The sequence below is a fragment of the Aotus nancymaae genome, unplaced genomic scaffold (genome assembly GCF_030222135.1).
Source record: "Aotus nancymaae isolate 86718 unplaced genomic scaffold, 86718_ANA_hifiasm-v0.15.2.pri h1tg000059l, whole genome shotgun sequence".
Classification (NCBI taxonomy): domain Eukaryota; kingdom Metazoa; phylum Chordata; class Mammalia; order Primates; family Aotidae; genus Aotus; species Aotus nancymaae.
The window spans coordinates 28,798,126-28,817,785 of NW_026988473.1; the positions used below are offsets into that span (position 1 = coordinate 28,798,126).

A 19,660-nucleotide genomic window follows, 5' to 3' on the forward strand; every position below is an offset into this window, starting at 1 on the left:
TGTTTTATATGAACATTTATACACCAAGACCCTGGCGAGGGACTGACTTCATTGGGATACTTTATGGCTTAATACATCTGAATGATTTATATCTCGTTTTGTCTAAGCATTTATGCTAATAAATTTAACAGATTCTCCAGTACTGCCTGGTCCTTCGTTTTCTTCAGGGGGTCAAACTGAGAGGAAAATAAAGCAGCATGTTACTAAAGAAAGCGGGAAGAAATTGGCCAAACTAATTTAGAACACAAACAAAATTACTGCACAAATAAAATCTCTGCTTACAGTTAAGCTGGAATCGCAGTCAAAAAAGAAAAGGAAAAAAAAGTTCCTAGACACGTAGATTTCTGTAATTAAGCCATTTCTCAAAGGGGAAGTAAATGTGACAGAATATTTAGCAAGCTAATTTACTGAGGAATATTTTGTTCCTACATAATTAAATTCAACACTGAGGTAAAACTGACAACTATTAAACTGAGGGCAGTTGGGAGAGGGAAAGGAGACGAGATAAAATCCAGTCTATAAAACATATTCCATTATCTTTTATAGGTTAAAAAACACAAAAGAAGTATTTGGAAAGAATTGTCTAAGGCGGAAAGATTTTAAGATTGTGTGTGTGTGTGTGTGTTTTTTTTTTTTTTTACAGGTGCAGAATATATTTTTTTCTCTCTCTAGTGGTTTTTCTTTTCCCCATTTTTTTTCCCCCGTTGTTTGCAAAGTTGAATCTGGGGTCAGGAGTTCTAATTGTAACCTCAGACTGGAATTCCAGATGGTGCGCTCAGGACTGGAAGCAACTCTCAGTTCATCAATTTCATGGGCCTACGTATCTGCTCTGGCCACAGCCTGGCCTCCATCCCCACTGTGGCATTAATGCAGAACAAATTGAGACATATCCTCTATATAATTAGTTCCAGAATTTAAAAAGATTTACGGTATAATAATAGAGGCAGAGCCGCGGAATCCTTTCATTGAGGACTCTCCGGGAGCTTGGGGACCATCTCGCGGTGGCATCAGAACAGACGGGTAACCCTGGCGGCTCCCAGGCATTGCGAACTGGGGGAGAAAGGGAAATTTTGCATCGCACTTGCATTATCTAATGGTGCCGGGAGCCCAGATAGGTTTGAGAGGAGAGTTAGAACTGTAAGTGGGGACTAATTAAAAAAAAAAAAATAGAGTTAATTTTGAAATGATCAGAAGAAGCTGGGAGTAGCTATCACAAAAGCCCCTCCCTTGCTTTTTTTTTTTAAATTAAATAATTGACGCTGAAATTTCTACCACCAGAGCAGGGCTGGGAACCATCCTAAGCAATTGCCGCGCATCCCCGAGTGGGCAGATTCCGAGGAGCTGGAGTCGGCGGGGAGGAGGGGAGGAGCAGCTGTAGGACTGACTTGTGCGTGGGGCACGGGGCGCGGGCCCCGGGGAGAGGCGCTAGTCGAACGCTAATTTCTCTCCCGCGACAGGCAGCAGCGAGGTCGAGCCACTCTTTATCACAGCCTGCGTGCCCCGCGCGTAGGGTGGCTGCCCCCGCCACTGACCGGTCGCAGCGCTTTGGCATGTTTATTCAGTTGTCCGCGGCCGCTGGGTGACTGCCGGAGGGCGGCTCGGTAGTGCGCACTGGTCCCTGGGGTTGCCGCTGTAGCAGCCCAGCTCCGCTCTCGGTCAGATGAAGTGGACAGCAAGGGAGTGAAAGTAGGGGTTGAGAGATTCTCACTGCCCTCCTCCCACCCAGCCTAGATTTTCTTCATCTTGCAATAATTATGCACCTTTGAGGCCAGGATGCCTGCGCTTTGCCAGTGCACCAACGCAACATGGTTTTCCAGGCGCTCTCCTCGCCTCTGCGTCCCATTAGCCCTAGAGAGGCAGAGGGATGGTGGGTAAAATCCCCAACTGGACGTCGAGAGACCTGGGTTTCAGCTCAGCTTTGCCACTAATTTGTTTCCTGTCCTTAAACAGTAGTAGTAACAAAAACTGTAAAGTTGATTGAGTCGAAGGCCAACACTACTCTCCTATCTAATCCTCAGAACAACTCCATGAGGTGGGAGCTAGTAACCCATTATCCCGTTTGACCAGTAAGGAGACCGAGGCTCAGAGAGACTGCGGAACTCGTCTAGGATCACACAGCTGTTGGTTACCTGGCAGAGCTGAGATTCCATTCTGGGACCACCAATCCCTTGCTCTTAACCGCTACGCTCCACAGCTTGCCTCTCCTTCGTCTGTCTGGGCCCCAGTTTCCTTCTCTATAAAACGAGGGGTTTAATCTGCAGCTTTCTTTGCCAATAGGTGTTTGAGAATAGGAACCTCTGCCACAGATCTCGGCGCTGACAGGGATAGGAAGGTGGGGGAAAGAAGGGAGCGCCCAGGTCTCACAGCATTCTTTTCCCTGGGACCTTAGGCGGGCCTCTCGAGCTAAAGGAAGTGCAGGAGAGCGCCTACCTTCCGCGGCGGGTGGAAGGTGCGACCTGCCTTCGGGCCAGGCTGTGGGTCCTGCTGCTTAGCTCACCGCGCCAAGGCCAGTGCAGCTGGCGCATCCCTCTTGGATAACCTCAGGTCTCCCGCAGAGAATGTTACCCATAAGAAAGAAGAGAAGAGAGAGGCTTGGAGCGCCCTGAGACTGCACGAGTTTGTCAATTTCCCAGCGCTGGTTTAGGGTCGCCTGGGCTTCCGGGGAAGAATGTGGGTCCTTCGGGGTAGTACGGAGACTTCCTGTCGGGTCTTGGGGTCCAGCGACTGCGGCTCCAAAGCTTAGCACTTACTTCTCGGCCCTGCAGGCTGCAGGGAACTCCTCCCACCTCTTCAGTCTGAGAAGTCGAAGTCGAGGCGAAGGGGTGCCCCGGAGTTCGCGCCGGTGCGCATCCCCTCCCCGCCCCCACAGGGATTCTGAGAAAACAAAAGGCAGAGGAAAGAGGAGTCCTAAATTTGCTTCGCTCCCCTTTCCTCCCACTCACCCCTACACCCCCCGCCTCCCCGGGACAAAAACTTATTTTTTGAAAGTATTGGTTAGAGATTAAGGGTCTTTGCCGTACCTGGGTTTCACAAACACAAAGACTCATACTCAAGCCAGCCTCTCTCCAGATAACCTCCTTTCCCCACGCTAAAAGTGCCAAGGATGGTAAAAGAAAAAACAATCTCAATCTTTTCGTTGGGAAATGGAAGTCCCTTATAGTGCTTGAGTCCTGGTTAAGAAAAACGACTTCTAAGCAGAAATAGTAGGCAGGGAGAAGGAAGGGAGAGACAGGGATTTGGGGCGTTCGAGGGGCAGCTGGTAGTGAAATTTGTCTCTCGAGGCCTCTCTCCACTCAAAAAACCAAATGCACGAAACCCCTAAAGGTTTAGGAATAGAGCGTGTGGGAGAGGACTGGGCAGAGAGCGTAGGGGTCAATGTCCTGGAGAATCCTTCTTAATAATAATTTTTAAAGCTTTTGAGTGGAGACGAAGCAAAGTCAAACAGCAAAGGTGGCCTGGGGGGCAAGCGGAGCGCTCCCGTTCCATACTTTTACCCTTCTCCTGCAACTACGGGATGCGCATCCCCAAGAAGTGCGCCCTTCGGGTAAGTCCTGGGTCCTGCACACCCTTCGGGTCCGCAGTCAGAATTTAACGGCGACAACGTTTACGCAATGCAAGCTAAAAACCGAAACGTAAAAAATAACTATGTCATTTATTAAAACGCCATCCTTTGTCAAACTGCAACTACTTTGCTTCACGTAAGTTTGGCTGGAAAGCTTGGAGCCCCAGCCCGGGTCAGCCAGGTACAGGAGGCCAGACTGCACCGGTTGCTTCCCTTCCAGTGCGCCCGGCCGTCCCACACTGTGCCGTTGCTGCTGCCTCTTGGCGCCCCTGGGCGTTTACACGCACCTCTGAAACACTCTCCGCTCAGGGCTCCTGGTGCTTCTCCTTGCTAGGGTTTTTTCCCAATAGATCCTGACGCCTTTAGAATATCCGAACACCAAACCAAAACAACCTCCCTCCATCCCGCCCCAAACACCTGCTCTGGGGCGCGGAGGCTGCCAAACAGAGACTAGATGAAGGGAGTATAATTTGGCGAAGCTCTTCGAGCTCCCAAAGATTCGAACACTACCTCGGACCCGTGGGCCGATGGAGGCTCTCCCTACTCCACTCCTTGGTCCCCCTAACTGGCTTCCGCCTCCTGGTCAATCACTGAACAACCAGAATAGTATCCTCGACCAGGGACGCAGGCAGTGCTCGGTGGAGTGGCTCCAGGAGCCACCTTCTCTCAGCCCAGCTTCTTATCCAAACCCTCCCCTTCACCCCTCCTCCCCGAACTGGGCGCCTGGATGCTCCGGCCGGAATATACGCAGGCTTTGGGCGTTTGCCCAAGGGTTTTCTTCCCTCTCAGACTAGCCGCTGTCTTCCCGGCTTAACCGTAGAAGAACGAGATATTCCTCCCTGGAAAGGGAAACTTTAAGCGCTGCTGACTCCGATTTTAGGTAGGCGGCAACCGCCCTCCGCTGGGCGCAAACCTCACCAAGTAAACAACCACCAGCCGATCGAAACACGCCCGATTTATAACTGGTACAATTCCCAGCCACCCAACTGAGGCACGTTCGCTTCCAGTCCCGACCTCTGGAACCCCAAAGGGCCGCCTCTCTCCGCACTGACCCCAAGATCATGGCCACCACCCCTATGCGACGGCTCCAGAAACAAGAGACAGACTCAAGGGTACAATGTAAGGGTATCCGCTTCTTTGAAGCCTGAGAGTTCTCTGCGCTTTCCTGAAGTTCCCGCCCTCTTGGAACCTACCTGCCCCTCCCTCCAAACCACTCTCTTAGATTAACAACCCCATCTCTACTCCCACCGCATTCGACCCTGCCTGGACACTGTGCTTACCTGAGGGGACTCTCCAGTGAGACGAGGCTCCCACACTGGCGAAGGCCCTGAAAGGGAGGTGGGGGGAGGGTTGTGCCACACCGGCCAGCTAAGAACGCGTGTTTGGTTGAAGAGGAGGGTGTCTCCAAGAGGGACGCTCCCTCGGACCCGCCCCCACCCCCGCTGCGAGGGCGCCCCCAAGGAGCAGCGCGCGCTGCCCAGCCGAGCTTGGGCTGCTGAGTGAATGGAGCGGCCGAGCCTCCTGGCTCCTCCTCCTCCCCCCGCCGCCGGCCCCGCTTATTTGAGCTTTGGGAAGCTGGGGGCAGCCAGGCAGCTGGGGTAAGGAGTTCAAGGCAGCGCCCACACCCGGGGGCTCTCCGCCACCCGACCGCCTGTCTGCTCCCCCCTTCCTGCCCTCCCTCCCACCTACTCATTCACCCACCCACCCACCCAGAGCCGGGACGGCAGCCCAGGCGCCCGGGCCCCGCCGTCTCCTCGCCGCGATCCTGGACTTCCTCTTCCCGCAAGAGCCTGCTTCCACGTGTGCCCCGGAGCCGGCGTCTCAGCACACGCTCCGCTCTGGGTGCCTACAGCAGCCGGCGCAGCGGGGAGTCCGGGATCCAGGCGGCATCTGGGCCAAGTTAAGCGCAGCCGAGGCCAGTGCAGAACGTCTGCCGGGCCGGAGGAGCCGCGGGGAGTCCGGGGCTGAGCTGCAGCAAATGGGCTCCGACGTGCGGGACCTGAACGCGCTGCTGCCTGCCGTCCCCTCGCTGGGTGGCGGCGGCGGCTGCGCCCTGCCTGTGAGCGGCGCCGCGCAGTGGGCGCCGGTGCTGGACTTTGCGCCCCCGGGAGCTTCGGCTTACGGGTCGTTGGGCGGCCCCGCGCCGCCGCCGGCTCCGCCGCCACCCCCACCGCCGCCGCCCCACTCCTTCATCAAACAGGAGCCGAGCTGGGGCGGCGCCGAGCCGCACGAGGAGCAATGCCTGAGCGCCTTCACTGTTCACTTTTCCGGCCAGTTCACCGGCACAGCCGGAGCCTGTCGTTACGGGCCTTTCGGTCCTCCTCCGCCCAGCCAGGCGTCATCCGGCCAGGCCAGGATGTTTCCCAACGCGCCCTACCTGCCCAGCTGCCTCGAGAGCCAGCCCGCTATTCGCAATCAGGGTAAGTAGGCTGGGGAGCGCCCCCTACGCACGGAGCAGTGGCGCCAGGGGCTCTCCGCCCTAGGACACCCCCTTCTCCTATCCCATCCCAGACGGCAGCTCCTACTCGGCTGCTTCCCAAGGGCAGTAAGGGTAGCGGAAGCGGCGGCTGGGGAGGAGGCTGGTGAGTAGGAGTGCACACAGGCAGGGTCCCCCGACATCCTCCAAAGCCAGGCAGAGCTGGGAGTCTGACTGTTCGCCCGAGCCGGGAGGCCGTCTGGGGCCCCTTAGAGCCCGAGAGATTCCGGGACTGCTAGTCCCCACGGGAATGGGACGAGGAGACCGGCGCAGTGTCTGACTTTGCCTCGGGAAGAGGTTTTGTTGATTAAGGCAACACCAAATTGTCACTAAGCGTTGGGCTTTTCAGATGTCTGGACTGTGGATTCGTAGTGGGACCAGCGCGGGGTGAGCGCCTATGCTGTGCTGCCTCCGTCGCTCTAAAATGTCCAGTAACACGTCCAGCCCTCGTAATACGGTGTTGATATACAGTAGGTGCACATTGAGTAATCATGGACAACTAGAATGAGCAAACGCACCACCAGTCACTAAATGGCTTTCTGGAACCCTGCCGTGTGCGCGGATAGCTCCCGCGTATGGTAATGCAGAAGTGGATCTTTCTCTGGGCTTCCCTCAGGCGGCAGCCACGCAGGTTCTGGAGATGGACCAGACCTTGACTTATCCAATTCCAAGCTATGCGGGACCAGGTTCTGCCGCAGACAGTGGAAGGAGGCCTGAGCCTTGGCCTTTCTTTCAGCGCATCTGGGGCGCCTCTTTATCTTGTAAACGCGGTACTCAGTTGGGAAAATATTTCTTCAAGACCTGGAGTTAGAACAAGGACAGGTTTATCGCTGTGCTCAGTCAGGATACCAGGAGGGACCTCGGCGCACGATAAAGTATCATGTTGGTTTCTAGTCCCGCGCCGGCGCCCGCCCACCTCTCTTCAGCTCAGGCCGCACGGACCCGATCCTGCAATGCGCCTGTAGTTTGTCCTCTTGATTTATTCTCAGTGGATTTCTGCGCTATTGAGAACCTAAGCCAGTTCGGATTCACTAGGTATTTTCGTAAACGCTTTACTAACACAATGGCGGATGCTTTTCATGGAGCAAAATTTCTCGAGTGCCTAAGGACTGGGATGTTTCTGGAATGCGTGGGAAGTAGAGTGTATCTTTTGCAGGAGGTACCTTCCCCCAACGCGCGGCAGAGGGGCTCTGCTTTTGTTGCTAGCCTTCACCCGCGTCTTCTAAACGCGACTCTTAAGGCCGATACTACCCCAGCCCAACCAGGAGCACCCGGCCCACCCAAAGCCCTGGAGAAATCGAAACCGCCCTTTTCGTGCGGAGAATCTGGGATCAGTGTCCCGCGGAGGAACCGCAAGCAGACCCAAGGGTTACCTCCACTCTGTGCCTTCAGTTAGTGAAATTAGTGTTTTGTACTCAAGGGGCGTTGGGACAACTTATCGCTGAGGCTTGTGTTCTTTGATCAGATCGCGCTACCTCTATTTAGCAGGCTGAGTTACTAAGTCTCAGTGTCCCCGTCTATAAAAGGACAGCTGAGATGGGCAACCTGGAGATTGGGCCCGGCTTAAAGTTATTTTTCAGAGATGCAGAAGCGCGACCCACCATCGTCTTGGGGCTTTAAATATGGAACTCGGCAACCCATCTAAACATCTGTGACTGAGAAACGTGAATCTCTGCATGTGTGCTATTTGGAGAGGGTTGAGAAACCATTGAGTCCATGCCCCTGGGGCACAAAATACTACTTTGCCATTATCGTTTTAGTACTTCTAGGGTATTTTTGAAACCTGGGCTCTGTCCCTTCAGTTTGAGTCCCTCGTCCAGCCCTCTTCAGGGCAGATCTGGTGCCTGAGGTCTTAACACCCAGAAAGGGGCGGGGTGGAACTTTGGGTTTCGCAGCCAGCAGGCATTACATTTCTGGAAAATTATCTGGATTCCTCGATAATACACAGGCGTGGTTGCCATAGAGAAAAAGTTAAAAGGGGACCAGGACTAGCAGGTGAATGTATCCTCCTTACCCACCCTGGAGAAAAATCCCAATGGGGAGAGGGCCCCAGATTCAGGTCATACAGCCTGGAAGCGCTATCTGTAGGTTTAAGTTTTGTCTTGCAATGAAAACAGATGGGTTGAGCTTACCCAGCCATTGAGGATCATTGGGCAGCTTGGATGTGAGAAGCGCTCCAGCAGCTACCCTGGATTGGGCAACAAGGGTGGCCCTAGAGAATCTGGATTTATTCTTTTGATTTCCAGGGTTCCTGCTGCTTTCCCAGGAATGCAGGGTCTGGCCTGAGACTTAGGCTGTGAGAGGCAAGGGCATCAACTCTCTCAAAAACATGGACATGGCCATCAGAGCGCTAAGGCCAAACCCTAGGGGAGAGGAATTGTGGTTGTCTCTGGATCCCTAGGGCAGCCTACCCATGGTGCACAGGCAGGGGCAGTTGCTGGTACCCACTCACAACCCTTCACAGAACTTCACGAGCATGTTCATATTTTAATTGCTTAGATAGTATACCTGGCATCCTAATCTTGTAAACATTAATTTAGCAAACAGCAGTCAGCTACTTGGCCAGGCACTGGGGAGTGAATATTAATTAAGACAATGGCCTCAAGAACCTTTGAAAGAAGCTCGCAGCCTGATCTTGGAGAAACCCTTGTTTTGAATGGAGAAATCCAGGCTCTATGAGATTAGGTGGCAGAGCTGGGATTTGAACCCAGACCATTCCAGGGTGTTTCTACTCCTTTTTCAGGGATCTTGGCCCCACTGTTGAGACAGATTTCTTCTGGCTCGCTGGAGGGGCGCCAAACTCTTAGTCCATGTGTAAGGGTTGAAGGGTTTGTGAAGGCAGACGTGAGGGTGAGGACTTGGGTAGCCCCAGACTAGATGCAAAGCTTAAGGAGGAGGGGAAGAAAAGCTTGCTAGGGCCGGAGGCAGTGGCTCACGCCTGTAATCCCAACACTTTGGGAGGCCAAGGCGGTTGGATCACTTGAGGTCAGAAGTTCGAGACCAGCCTGACCAACATGGCAAAACCCCCATCTCTACTAAGAATAATAAAAAAAAAAAATTAGTCGGGCGTGATGGCGTGCGCCTGTAATCCCAGCTACTTGAGGCTGAGGCATGAGAATCGCTTGAACCCGGGGGGCAGAGGTTGCGGTGAGGTGAGATTGTGCCACTGCACTGCAGCCTGGGCGACAGAAAAAATCCATCTCAAGAAAAAAAAAAGTTTGCTTGCTAGTCTACGCCTGATCCTGCAGCCCGTCGGGCTGGCAGAACGCTAACGCCTGATTAGGCCGAGGATAATCGGGCCACGCAGGGTCAGGTGCGGAAGCCTGCGAAGACCGAGAACCAAAGGCTCCCCCTTTCGGTCACGTACGAGAGGGTATTTTGTTAGGGGACGGGTTTTCCCGGATCCCGGTGCAGCTGCAGTCATCGTTTTCAGCCTTCCGATCACATTCCTGGCTGAGTCTGCTGTCCATTTCACCCCTCAGCTCTCCCAGCCGGGCTGGGCCAGGCGGTTCCCCGCTTCTCTGCTGCCGCGGGCGGGGGAGGAGGGCGCAGACCGCGTCTCGCCTCTTCGCTCGCGGTCAAGGTTGCGCTCCTCTCCCCGGCCGGGACTAACCGTGGGAAAGGCGCTACCTTGGCCACTCATGTCTCTCCCTCCAAGGGCTGTACAAGGAGGCTTTGAACACGCTGCTCCTTCTAGCCGGCAGCTGTCCCTCCCCTGGCCCCTGCCCCCGCACTCTCTGCGCCAGGCCCAGAGCGGGGTCCAGGGACAGTGAGCTCTAATCAAACCTGCGTCCGATAAGCTTATAATTAAAAGAGACCTCCCTCCGCTCCGCAGGCCCTTTCACCACAGCCCCTTCTGGGGGGAACTGAAGAAGGGGTTCGAGGCCGGTCTCTACCCGCTGTTGAGGTCTGCGTGTCCCGTCTGGGAGGGGGCCTAGGAAGCCTCCCGGGACACGGGCATCCTTGGGCCCGAGTTCTGGGGTGCGGACGGACGTCGCAAGCGTGGGTGCCGCAGCTGGGGACCCACGGCCCTCGCTGGGCACGGACAGTTGCATAGCAGGGCTCTGAGGATTGCGCAGTGCCCCGGGTCCCTGACTACTCATCGGCTCAGGAATGGAGAACGGTTCGTCTGGAGAAAACTTCTTTGTCGCTTCTATTTCTCCTCTCTCTTTCTTTCTTTAAAAAAGTTTCCTTTTAGAAATTCGGCTTTCCCTCTGGGCAATAGTGGGTGCCTGGAGCCAAATTTCGTTTGTAAGCTGATCTATAGGCCTCAAAGAGGGCCAGGCCTCAGGTTTCAAAAGGAAGTCTCTGGAAGCCCAAGCGTACTCACCCTCGCCTGAGAGCTAACGGGGCCGGGGGTTATCTTTGCCCACTTAGCAGGCGAGAAATGGAGGCCCTCTGGGGTCATGCAGATGATAAAAGCTGGTGGCTTCTCAAATCTCCAACGTGTAGTGCTGAGCGGTGTGTGAGACTTAAGCCTGGACCTGTGCTATCCTGGAGTTAGGATTTGCCTTTTCCTTTCTTCCCTTGCACTCTGCCATACCATCCTCCAGGCTCATGTCTCTGTTGCCCCGGAGAGGGCAAAGGAAGCTTGTTTCTTTTTCTTTCTTTTCTTGGGTTGGGGGCTGCTGTGTGTGCATGAGTGTTTTGAAACTAGAGGTAAGGATGCCTGGGGTCACTGCTTGCTCATCAGCTCAGTCCTGCTTAAGTCTTTGGAGGCACTTGTTGCAGAACTTCGATCAAATCGGGTAAGAGTGGGAGAATGGGTACTGTCTGATCCAACTTACTCCTGAGAATTTTGTGAAGTTTGGAGACCCAGGACAGTCGCTGGGCCAGGAGGATCTGAGGCTGGCGGGGTGGTCCTGCCAGGATCCCATAGGAGCAGCTCTCCTTTGCCATTGTGCCTGGACCTCAGGCCACAGACTCCGGAACTTGTAGAGGAATGGACCCCACCCATGGGTTCCAGGGCCAAGGACAGACCTTTATCCAAGGATGCTTTTCCCCAGAGGCAGCAACAGCTTTCCAGAAGCTTTTGGGGGTATATGTTTAAAGCAATTTAGTAACAAAAATCATAAAAGACTATGTTTGCCAACTGGGGCACCACGTTCTTTTTCCGACTTTTGGAGACATGGGTAAGAATGCCTGAATTACCCTGGGGGTAAACTGAGGCAGAAGACCCAAGCACTACCATGGCGGGAAAGGGAGATACAGTGTCAGGCACCCTCTAAAGGAAACTGATTTTCCGCCTGGAGAGCAAGGAAGTTGGCTCCTAGGGCAGTGGTCAGGGTCGGCCTGAGCGCAATGTGGGTCCCACAGGGGAAGGAGGAGAGCGCAGGTTGCCATCTAAAGGCCCAACTGGAAGGGGCCCTTGTTTCCCCCTCACCAGCTTTCCCTTGGGCCTCGGGTGTCGCGGTGTCGGGTTGGGTAGTCCCAGATAGATAACATTACTCGGCAATTACTCTTCCCATTTTTAAGACCAGGCCATTTAACTGGCTCCGCGTAATTAATGAAAGTTGGTGCGCAGGCCCCTGATTTACAGCTCGGAGTCAGCGTGGGGTTAGCCCAGCAGATCCATTTCGCTTGCCCGCACTGCTCCTGCCCTAGAGCTGCGGAGTTTGTTTTTTGGGGGTGAACAACTTTCTCTGTCGATCAGGCGACGAGTTTTATACTTAACCTGCCAGAGGTTCGCTGCAGAAGCGGCAGAGACAGTGGAAGACTGAGGCATTAATAAATTGGGAAAAAGGGAGGTCGGGGCTTTAGTTGGAAAAGGGTGGAGAAGCCTGTCCAGAGATCGCATCCAGGGGCTTGGGTAGTCTTTCCGCTGAAAGTCCCGGGGGCTGGTGGGGCGGGAGTCTCCTCCGCTGGGGTTCCGAATGCGGGGTTCAGCGCACCCCCGCCACCCGTGGCTGGTTCAGACCCACAGTCCCTGTCTCGCGAGAACCCCGCTGACGCTGTGCTTCTCTCCGCCCCTCCCGCAGGTTACAGCACGGTCACCTTCGACGGGACGCCCAGCTACGGTCACACGCCCTCGCACCACGCGGCGCAGTTTTCCAACCACTCCTTCAAGCACGAGGACCCCATGGGCCAGCAGGGCTCGCTGGGTAAGCCGGCGAGAACCAAGTGGAGTCCCTCTCCCCTTCTTCTATGCTGTTCCTCCCTCCCCCCAGGAATTCCCAACCCACAGCAAATTAGGTAAAGGAGGACATCTAAAAGACCTTAGAGATCATTGGCCCAATGGCACTGTATTTAAAGGAAAAGATTGGATCTTCCTCCATCCCAAGTACGCTAGGGACATCGCCATCGCCCTCCAACCAAGTCTGCGAATGTCTGGAGGGCCTTTTGGGTGCACCGTGCGGCGACTGCTAGGAGAACGTAAAATGAAGCTTAGCTCGTTGCATTGTGGACAGCCTCGATCTACACACCCTGCATCCAGGCCCCAGTGCCCCAGGCTCAGGATCTCGCGTCTCCCCCAACCCCTGCCCGAAGCGTCTTGCCCTGAACCCTTGGGGCGCACTCGCTCAATTGTCCTCGGCTCTCTCCGCAGGTGAGCAGCAGTACTCGGTGCCGCCCCCAGTCTACGGCTGCCACACCCCCACCGACAGCTGCACCGGCAGCCAGGCTTTGCTGCTGAGGACGCCCTACAGCAGGTAGGAGGGCGCTGGGCTTCGCGTCTGGGTCCCTGGGACCCCGGAGAGGACGCACGAGCCGGCGGACTTGGGAACGCCCCAGCCGGGCAACCCTGACTGCTGGTATGCAGGGTCTTGGAGGCACGAGACGCCTCGACCCCAATCTACTGCTTAGAGGAAATTAAAGCTGATCTCCCCGGTGTCTGAGTTGTTCTTATTTTGTATAAAAATGAGGACAATTACTGTTTGGAGTTGAAGAAGAAGGAGCGGCGCTCTAAAAGTTATTATTTTTAGAAGGTCTTTACTGGGAGGAATTTGCCTTGTCGGGACTAAAGATTAAACGCGGAGTCCACTCCCACTCGGTTCTGAGACCTTAAACCCATCCATTGGCCACACCTGCCAGACTACTTCGAAGGCGCGAACCCTTGGCCACAGCCTTTGGCCAATCTTCTCCCCACCTCAACCCTTCAGGGTTTCGGCCCGCTGCAGCACTTTGTGAGCGTCGTTCCCAGCGCCCCTGCTACGCTCTCGGGTGAGCCCCCAGCCTGGGTGTGGGACGGAGGTCGGGTTCCACTGCGGGGAGGCTGCTCTGGCCCGCGTGAAACCTTCTTCCTGTGCGCGGGAGGCCCCAAAGCCAGCTTCATTCCCCTCCAAGCTTTTCCCCGGTCCGTGCTTCCTCTTCTCGCCTCTCGCTCCACTTCTCTCCCCCAAATTTCTTCTTCAACTTTGGGTGAACTTGGCCGGCCGCCCGCGTCTGCGATAGGGTTGCCTAGTAACTGCGGCGCACACCAGCCCGCGCGGGGCGGGAAGGTGGGGCGGGGGCCGGGGAGCGGCCTCGCGCGGCTTGTGCGGCCGGGGATTGGGCGCGCATGACCTCATAGCCCCCTCCTCCTGGGTGCTCCGGGATCCTGACACCGGCTGCCCCCAAACCCATCCCCATCCTCCTGCCCCTCCGCGCGGGGACCCGGGGCTGACGTCAAGGGAAGGAGGTAGTGAGGTCATGAAGGAAGGAAAAGCGCCTGCCCTGGGAGATTGGGAGGGGGAGTGGCCGCGCCTGGGGGACCGTCCCGTCCCGCAGGTGGAGGAGGGGCGGGAGTCCTAGATCCGGAGGGAGGCGCAGCCCTAGGCCCTTGGCTGCCTTTACGAGAGTGAGCCCGGGGCTGGCCTGACTCCCGCATCTAAAGCTCTCTTTCCCGGGAGTTCCTAGAGAGGTGCAGGGACGCGCCCCTTCTATTTCTAACACCTGAGGCGCGCGGACTGGGGAAACCTTTTTTTGTTTGTTTTTCTCAGAACATCCGGTTTATCTTTTCGAATCTTGGATTCCTCATCACATTTTCTTGGGGGACGGGGAGGCAGGCAGTGGGCAAGGACATGAAATGGTCACACCTCCCCATCCTTATTTTTCCGCCTCCCTAGCTAGAAATCATTCCTGTTCTGCACCGCAGGCGCGGCATTCTGCCCCAAGCCTGCCAGCTCAGCGCCTCCCCTCGGTGGGTCAAGTCCCTGGAATGGGGGCAGGATTCGCACCTATTCTCCGCGGTCAATCTCCTCCCCTAGCAGAACTGGCAGCGGGGCCCTTGCCATTCTTCCAGAGTAGCTGCTCCCGTCCATTGCCAGGGTGTCATTGCTCTTATTTTAGTAGCCATCAGGAGGGCTGTTGGAACGGTTCCCGCGTAATGACCTTGGTCCACCCCTTCCTCCTTGGCTCCTGTGGACTCAGTTGGTGTCTCACACTAGGCTGAGAGAAGACCTTAATGCTGGAGTGGGCGCTGTTGAGATGGGAAGTTTTCTTGAGGATTAGGGGCTGAAAGCATTGCAGTCCCGTGCATCAGTGACACACATCCCTTACTCCCCTCTCCCAAGCCGAGATTCTCACCCTGTGGGACCTTAGGAAGGGGTCCATGAGAGGACCTGGCAGCCTTGAAAGAGGAGTACAAGAAAAAGCGATCACTACCGCTGGTTTAATAGCAATTCTCCAGGGTGCCTGTGGTGGATTTTGACTTAGGTCTGACTTTGTGGTTGCCAGGGAAGTAGGAAAAATTACATACATTTTTACATTTTCTAATCCAGCCTCTGGCCACTGTTTTAAGCACTTTGTCAAATTCACCTTTCAGAAGTATTTCTTTCTTTCTTTATAATTCATGAACTTTCTTTGGTCCTGTTATGATTACACGAATCCAATGCAAATACTATTTTTTTCCTCTCGCAGAAAATTTCCTGAGTGGTAACATCTCAAAAAATAATTTGTGACCCCTGTAGGAAGAATTTGTTCCCTTGAAATTGGTACTGTTTGGATCTTGAAAGCTCCATTCACCCTAAATTAACATTTCCAGTTTTCAAAGATCCTGTACTTCCTTTGCACTCTAAAGATGAATGGGCAGGTATAGGGATGTTTTAAAACTGGGTCTGTGCACCAACATTACTGCAATTATATGGTTTCCTTCTTTCCCACTCCTAAACAAGTTTGAAAGGGTATTTAAATGCTTTTGTGAATGCAATGTTTGAAAAAGCATAAAAATAGATCTGAACTTTAATTGTTTAACAGCCTAACTTTTGGATTTTAGGTATTCAGTGGTCCCTAGTTTCATTCATTTTTCTGTCTAAAAGTTGGGATTTTCTAGGGAAAGTTTGCTTGTATTTTGTTTGCCTTGCTGCATTTGACCCCCTGAGGCCGACTGCCCAGCTTTCCCCACTCCTGCACTGAACTTTTTTCTCCCAGTCTTTTTTTTTTTCTTTCTTTGAGACGGAGTCTCACTCTGTCGCACTGGAGTGCAATGGTGCATGCAATCTTGGCTCACTGCAACTCCCTCTCCTGGGTTTAAGCGATTTTCATGCCTCAGCCTCCCAAGTAGCTGAGATTGCAGGTAGCTACCACCACACCCGGCTAATTTTTGTATTTTTAGTAGAGACAGGATTTCACCATGTTGCTCAGGCTGATCTCACACTCCTGACCTCAGCTAATATACCCACCTTGGCCTCGCAAAGTGCTGGGACTACAGGTATGAGCCACTGCACCGGGCCTCTCCTCAGTCTTTGGATCTACTTTCCCATGCTAGCCTAAAAGAAAGGTAATTGTATGGATTTGACATTAAATAAGCAGAGTAGAGTGTGGAGTGTGCTTTGAGGACTTTTTCAAAATCCCAGCTCTTTCCTTGTCCCTGCACAATTCCCTCCTTTCTCTCAGGTGACAGATCTGAGGAGATGCAGCTGCGTATTTATTTGTTGTGGCTATGAACAGCAGTGAATAGAAAATGCACCCAATCAACAACTTATGGGAAGTGACGGGGTGATTTTCTCCATCCTCCTTACCCTCTCCCTTCACATAGAACTTGAGTGGAGTTTTGTGTAAAGGTCACTAGCATTTCTGAAACCAGGTGTTTGCCCTTATGGAACCCAGTGATCATTGCTGGATGAAAGCATGAGTCCCTATAATGTAATAACCAGAATTTATTGCATGCTGACTATATGTTGCTGTGTACAATGTTAAATGGTTCACTCAGTTTACTCATTTAACCCTTCTGACTACTCTTTGAGGCAGGTACTATAAGTTCTAGTTAACTGATGAGGAAATAAGTTCAGCCTCAGAATAACTTGCTCAAGATCACACGGTACATGAGAATCAGAGTCAGGATTTGATCCTCAGTCTCTCTGACTTCACAGCCCACCTGTGCTCTGAATCACCGAGTGACACCAGACCATGCAGGATTCCCCACCTGATTATTCCCCTTGTGTAGTCAATGTATCACTTTTGCTGGTAAATCATAAGAGCACGTGCTTCTGTAGACTTACCATGTACCAAGTATCACTGTAAGCACTTTGCAAGTATTGACTTATTTAATCCACCTAGGGACTGTCTGAGGGACACAACAGGTTATCAGTCCCATTTTACAGAGGAGGAAACTGAAGCCCTGAGAGGTAAATTTCCCCAGTGTGACAGTTAAGGGATGGAAGTCATGTTCAAATTCAAGTAATACACCTCCAGAATCCATCCTTCTACCCTCTGCATTTGCTTTCTCTCTAGATGGATAAGTGCTATTCTCTTTTTGAAGGTGGCATCTGTCCTCAGTCTTACTAGAGGATGATCTTCTATTTCCCACAGTTGTGAAAGAAGTCCAGTTATCCACAACTTTTACCCATAGTTTTCAATAGAAAGTTCTTAGTGGTTTAGGACAGCGTTTTCCCTGAAGGCCATTATCAGAAGCAGACTTGAGCATTCTCCTGAAGTCCTAACTCACAGAGCAGCTGTCTTTGAAACTCTAGACTCCTCCAGCTTCATCTTTATCACTGAGTGTGAACTGTTTGGGTGAAGTTCAGTCCAGGCACCTAAAGAATAGCAGGGCAGAGACCTTTCTCCCTGTCCATCCAGACCCAGGAAGAATGACTGCTTCCAGGACCACCCTGGTTTGGGCTTGCCCAGAGAGAAGGTCCCGGGGAAAAGCATTCTCCTGTCAGTGCAGGGAGTAGTGAGGTCCAACCTTACTAGGCACAATTCCCCCACCACTTTCTACCTAGAAAAGGCAGCTAGCTCGGCCTTTTCTGCTCTCTTTTCTTCCCAGAGTCCCTTTGCCTCATTTGTTTGCTGATCTTCTTGGAGACCCCCATCCTTGAAAGATTAATCCTCATAACTACTTTGAAAAGTTCTGTGCACTGTGTTTGAAAAATATTTCCATGCACACTGATTGTTTCTTTTAGGCATTCTAGTACTTTCATTTTCCTTTTGCTGTTTTATTAGGTTTGCATATTCTTCTTTAGCAACTGTGCTACCAATTTAAATGAGGATATTTCCTTTTGCTGTACTTTTGCCTGTTAGCAGGTAAAAACACTCGGACTCTGGAAGCTATCATTGCTAGTCTGTTTTGGATTGAATGTTGATGATTCACAAATGGTGACATTGACAGTGGAGCCTGTTACAAATAGATTGTTTTTCATGTGAGAGAAACTTACTTAGCAGCTGTAGAGTTTCTGGGAAATCTTGGGTTCCACAATTCAGTGGGAAGTGCTAATCCACCACTTGGGTTGGCCTTCAACATAGACATAAATCAGAAGACAGCCCATGCCCAAAAAATAAAATGATAATTAACAATGCCTCTTTCACTTGTGTACCTATGCACATTTTACACTGTCTTTTCACTTAGTACAAAATCAGTATTTGTTTACCGCATAGAAGACAGAAGGTGGAAGGTCTGAAATGGCTTCCAGGGTGATGGGCAATGTTCTCAAAGCCACAGGCTTGAATTAAACTCGTCTCCAGGGAGGAGGAAAAATCTAGTTCCAAATATTCCTGTAACTTTTGTGCTGACCAAGTGTTTATTAATAGAAATTGAATCCCCAGTGGGTTTTTCTTTGGTTAGCTGGTGAGCTTGAGAGAAATTACAATACCAAGAGGGTGACTGTGAAATAATTATTCATCATGGCCTGCTGGGCAGAAGCTTCTAGGCAAGCAGGCTGCAAGGCACCTCAGAGGGAAGAGCACAGGAAAAGGGTGTGTGGAAGTCTGGCTGCACCCTCTGTTAGGTTGTTAGGTAGAGGTAAACTCACAGAGGCTTCTGTTGGTGTGGGGCACAGCTATGACAGAAAAAGCTGGAAACATGAATTCTAATGACAGATGCCAGTTATCTCTACTTTGAGCCTTTTTTATTTTATTTTATTTTTTGGATCATCTTCCACGATGTCACCTTGCCAGCCAGCAACTATGTGGCAGAGATGACCCTAATCTCAGCCAGGTTAGATGGTTCTATTCCCTTGATGACATGAATTATTCTGCTGAATGTAATCAACAGACTTAAAGATGAAAATGTGCTTGACTCACACATGCATTTGAGGAGTGGAGGAGTTCTCGTCTAGATAATAGCCGAGTTTTTTTTCTTCCTTTCTTTTTGTGCAGAGATCGAGAACTTAATAATACTGCAGTTCAGGCCAAAACAAACTCTATATGATCTACTACTGACTTCCTTTTAAGCTCCCCCTTTTTGCTAGGACTGACTTCCTTTTATTTTACTCCAACTTGCATTAATCCCAGTTATAGAAGTTTCTTTCCTCTTTCCCTTGCTTCCAACTTCAAACATTCTTACATAGGAAACAAGTGACTTTTTTTTTTTTTAAGGATCTACTTAAAAAATATAAAGAACACCATGACTTTTGGAATACGTTTTGGCAGCCTGCAATTTGAAAGTTCACTTCCGAACAGGCAGAGTTAGACGGTTGGAGCTGAAATGCCTACGTGACCACAGTGGTCGCTGTGAGCCAAACCACCTGCTTATCTCATCTCCTCTGGGAATGAGGTGGTCGGCACCTACAGTGGTTACTGAGTAATTAGATGCTTCATTTGCCAGAGGCTGTATATTCCTTGAATGAAGCTGCCTCTTTCCATGGGCTTTCATGATGAGAGCTGGGTGTTGAGCGATTGCCCAAAGAGATCAGAGCCTGAGCACACTTGGGCCCAGTACTTTTAGCTCCAGTTCACATTTTTGTCCTCTCCCCAGCAGCCGTTATTGTCATTGCTGTCATTGACTTCCACGTGAAAGGCTGTGCCAGCCAGGCCCACTGACTGAGCAGCGAGGAGCCCCAGCCAGCAGAAGGCAGGATGTGGTTGAAACTGTGCTCTGATCCTATCTCTGGCCTCAGGAAACCTATTAGTAGCTTGGGGATTTTCTGAAAGTCCTTCTCTCCCATAGTCCTCTCCACCTTCTCTCTTCTTCTGAGAGTTTCAGGCTAAGCAGTCAGGATAGCTAGAATCGCAAAGTGGTCTTCTACTGGGATCTTGGCACATTGTCCTTAGTGAGCAGAAGAGGACGCATGGGGCATCTTGCAGCATCGTCATTTTCTAGAGACTGAGTAGGTCATGATGCTCCCTTGAGCCTATTCTCTTTCACCTCCAGACTCTTGTCTGTATCATTATTATTATTATTATTATTATATGAATGGTAGTGAGAGGATGAGGCTCAGAGGCCACAGAATGCCAGGGTGCCTTCATAGGGGCAGGGCAGAGTGAGGGTG

General features: G+C 52.2%; 1 protein-coding gene and 1 long non-coding RNA gene across 9 annotated transcripts in view; one reads left to right on the forward strand and one right to left on the reverse strand.

Moving 5' to 3' along the window:
- Positions 1-4,912, reverse strand: part of LOC105717248 (uncharacterized) — a 65,662-nt gene extending 60,750 nt beyond the window's left edge. The window contains exons 1-3 of the long non-coding RNA XR_001107488.3: positions 4,843-4,912; positions 3,489-3,618; positions 2,751-2,874 (exon numbers count right to left, since the gene is read on the reverse strand). This is a non-coding gene — a long non-coding RNA (uncharacterized LOC105717248). The remainder of the gene's footprint in view (positions 1-2,750; positions 2,875-3,488; positions 3,619-4,842) is intronic.
- The window catches only part of WT1 (WT1 transcription factor), a 139,247-nt gene that overhangs the window by 88,144 nt on the left and 31,443 nt on the right, over positions 1-19,660 (forward strand). For 4 of the 8 annotated variants that reach the window (XM_012452286.3, XM_012452287.3, XM_021665263.2 and 1 more), the window contains exons 1-3: positions 5,150-5,982; positions 12,017-12,139; positions 12,583-12,685. In XM_012452286.3, coding sequence (XP_012307709.2) covers positions 5,541-5,982; positions 12,017-12,139; positions 12,583-12,685 — 668 coding nt within the window. In that variant the 5' untranslated portion in view covers positions 5,150-5,540. Of the gene's footprint in view, positions 1-5,149; positions 5,983-9,876; positions 10,162-12,016; positions 12,140-12,582; positions 12,686-19,660 lie in introns of those variants that run through there. The other 4 variants (XM_012452288.3, XM_012452289.2, XM_064365055.1 and 1 more) reach the window with 3 other exon arrangements.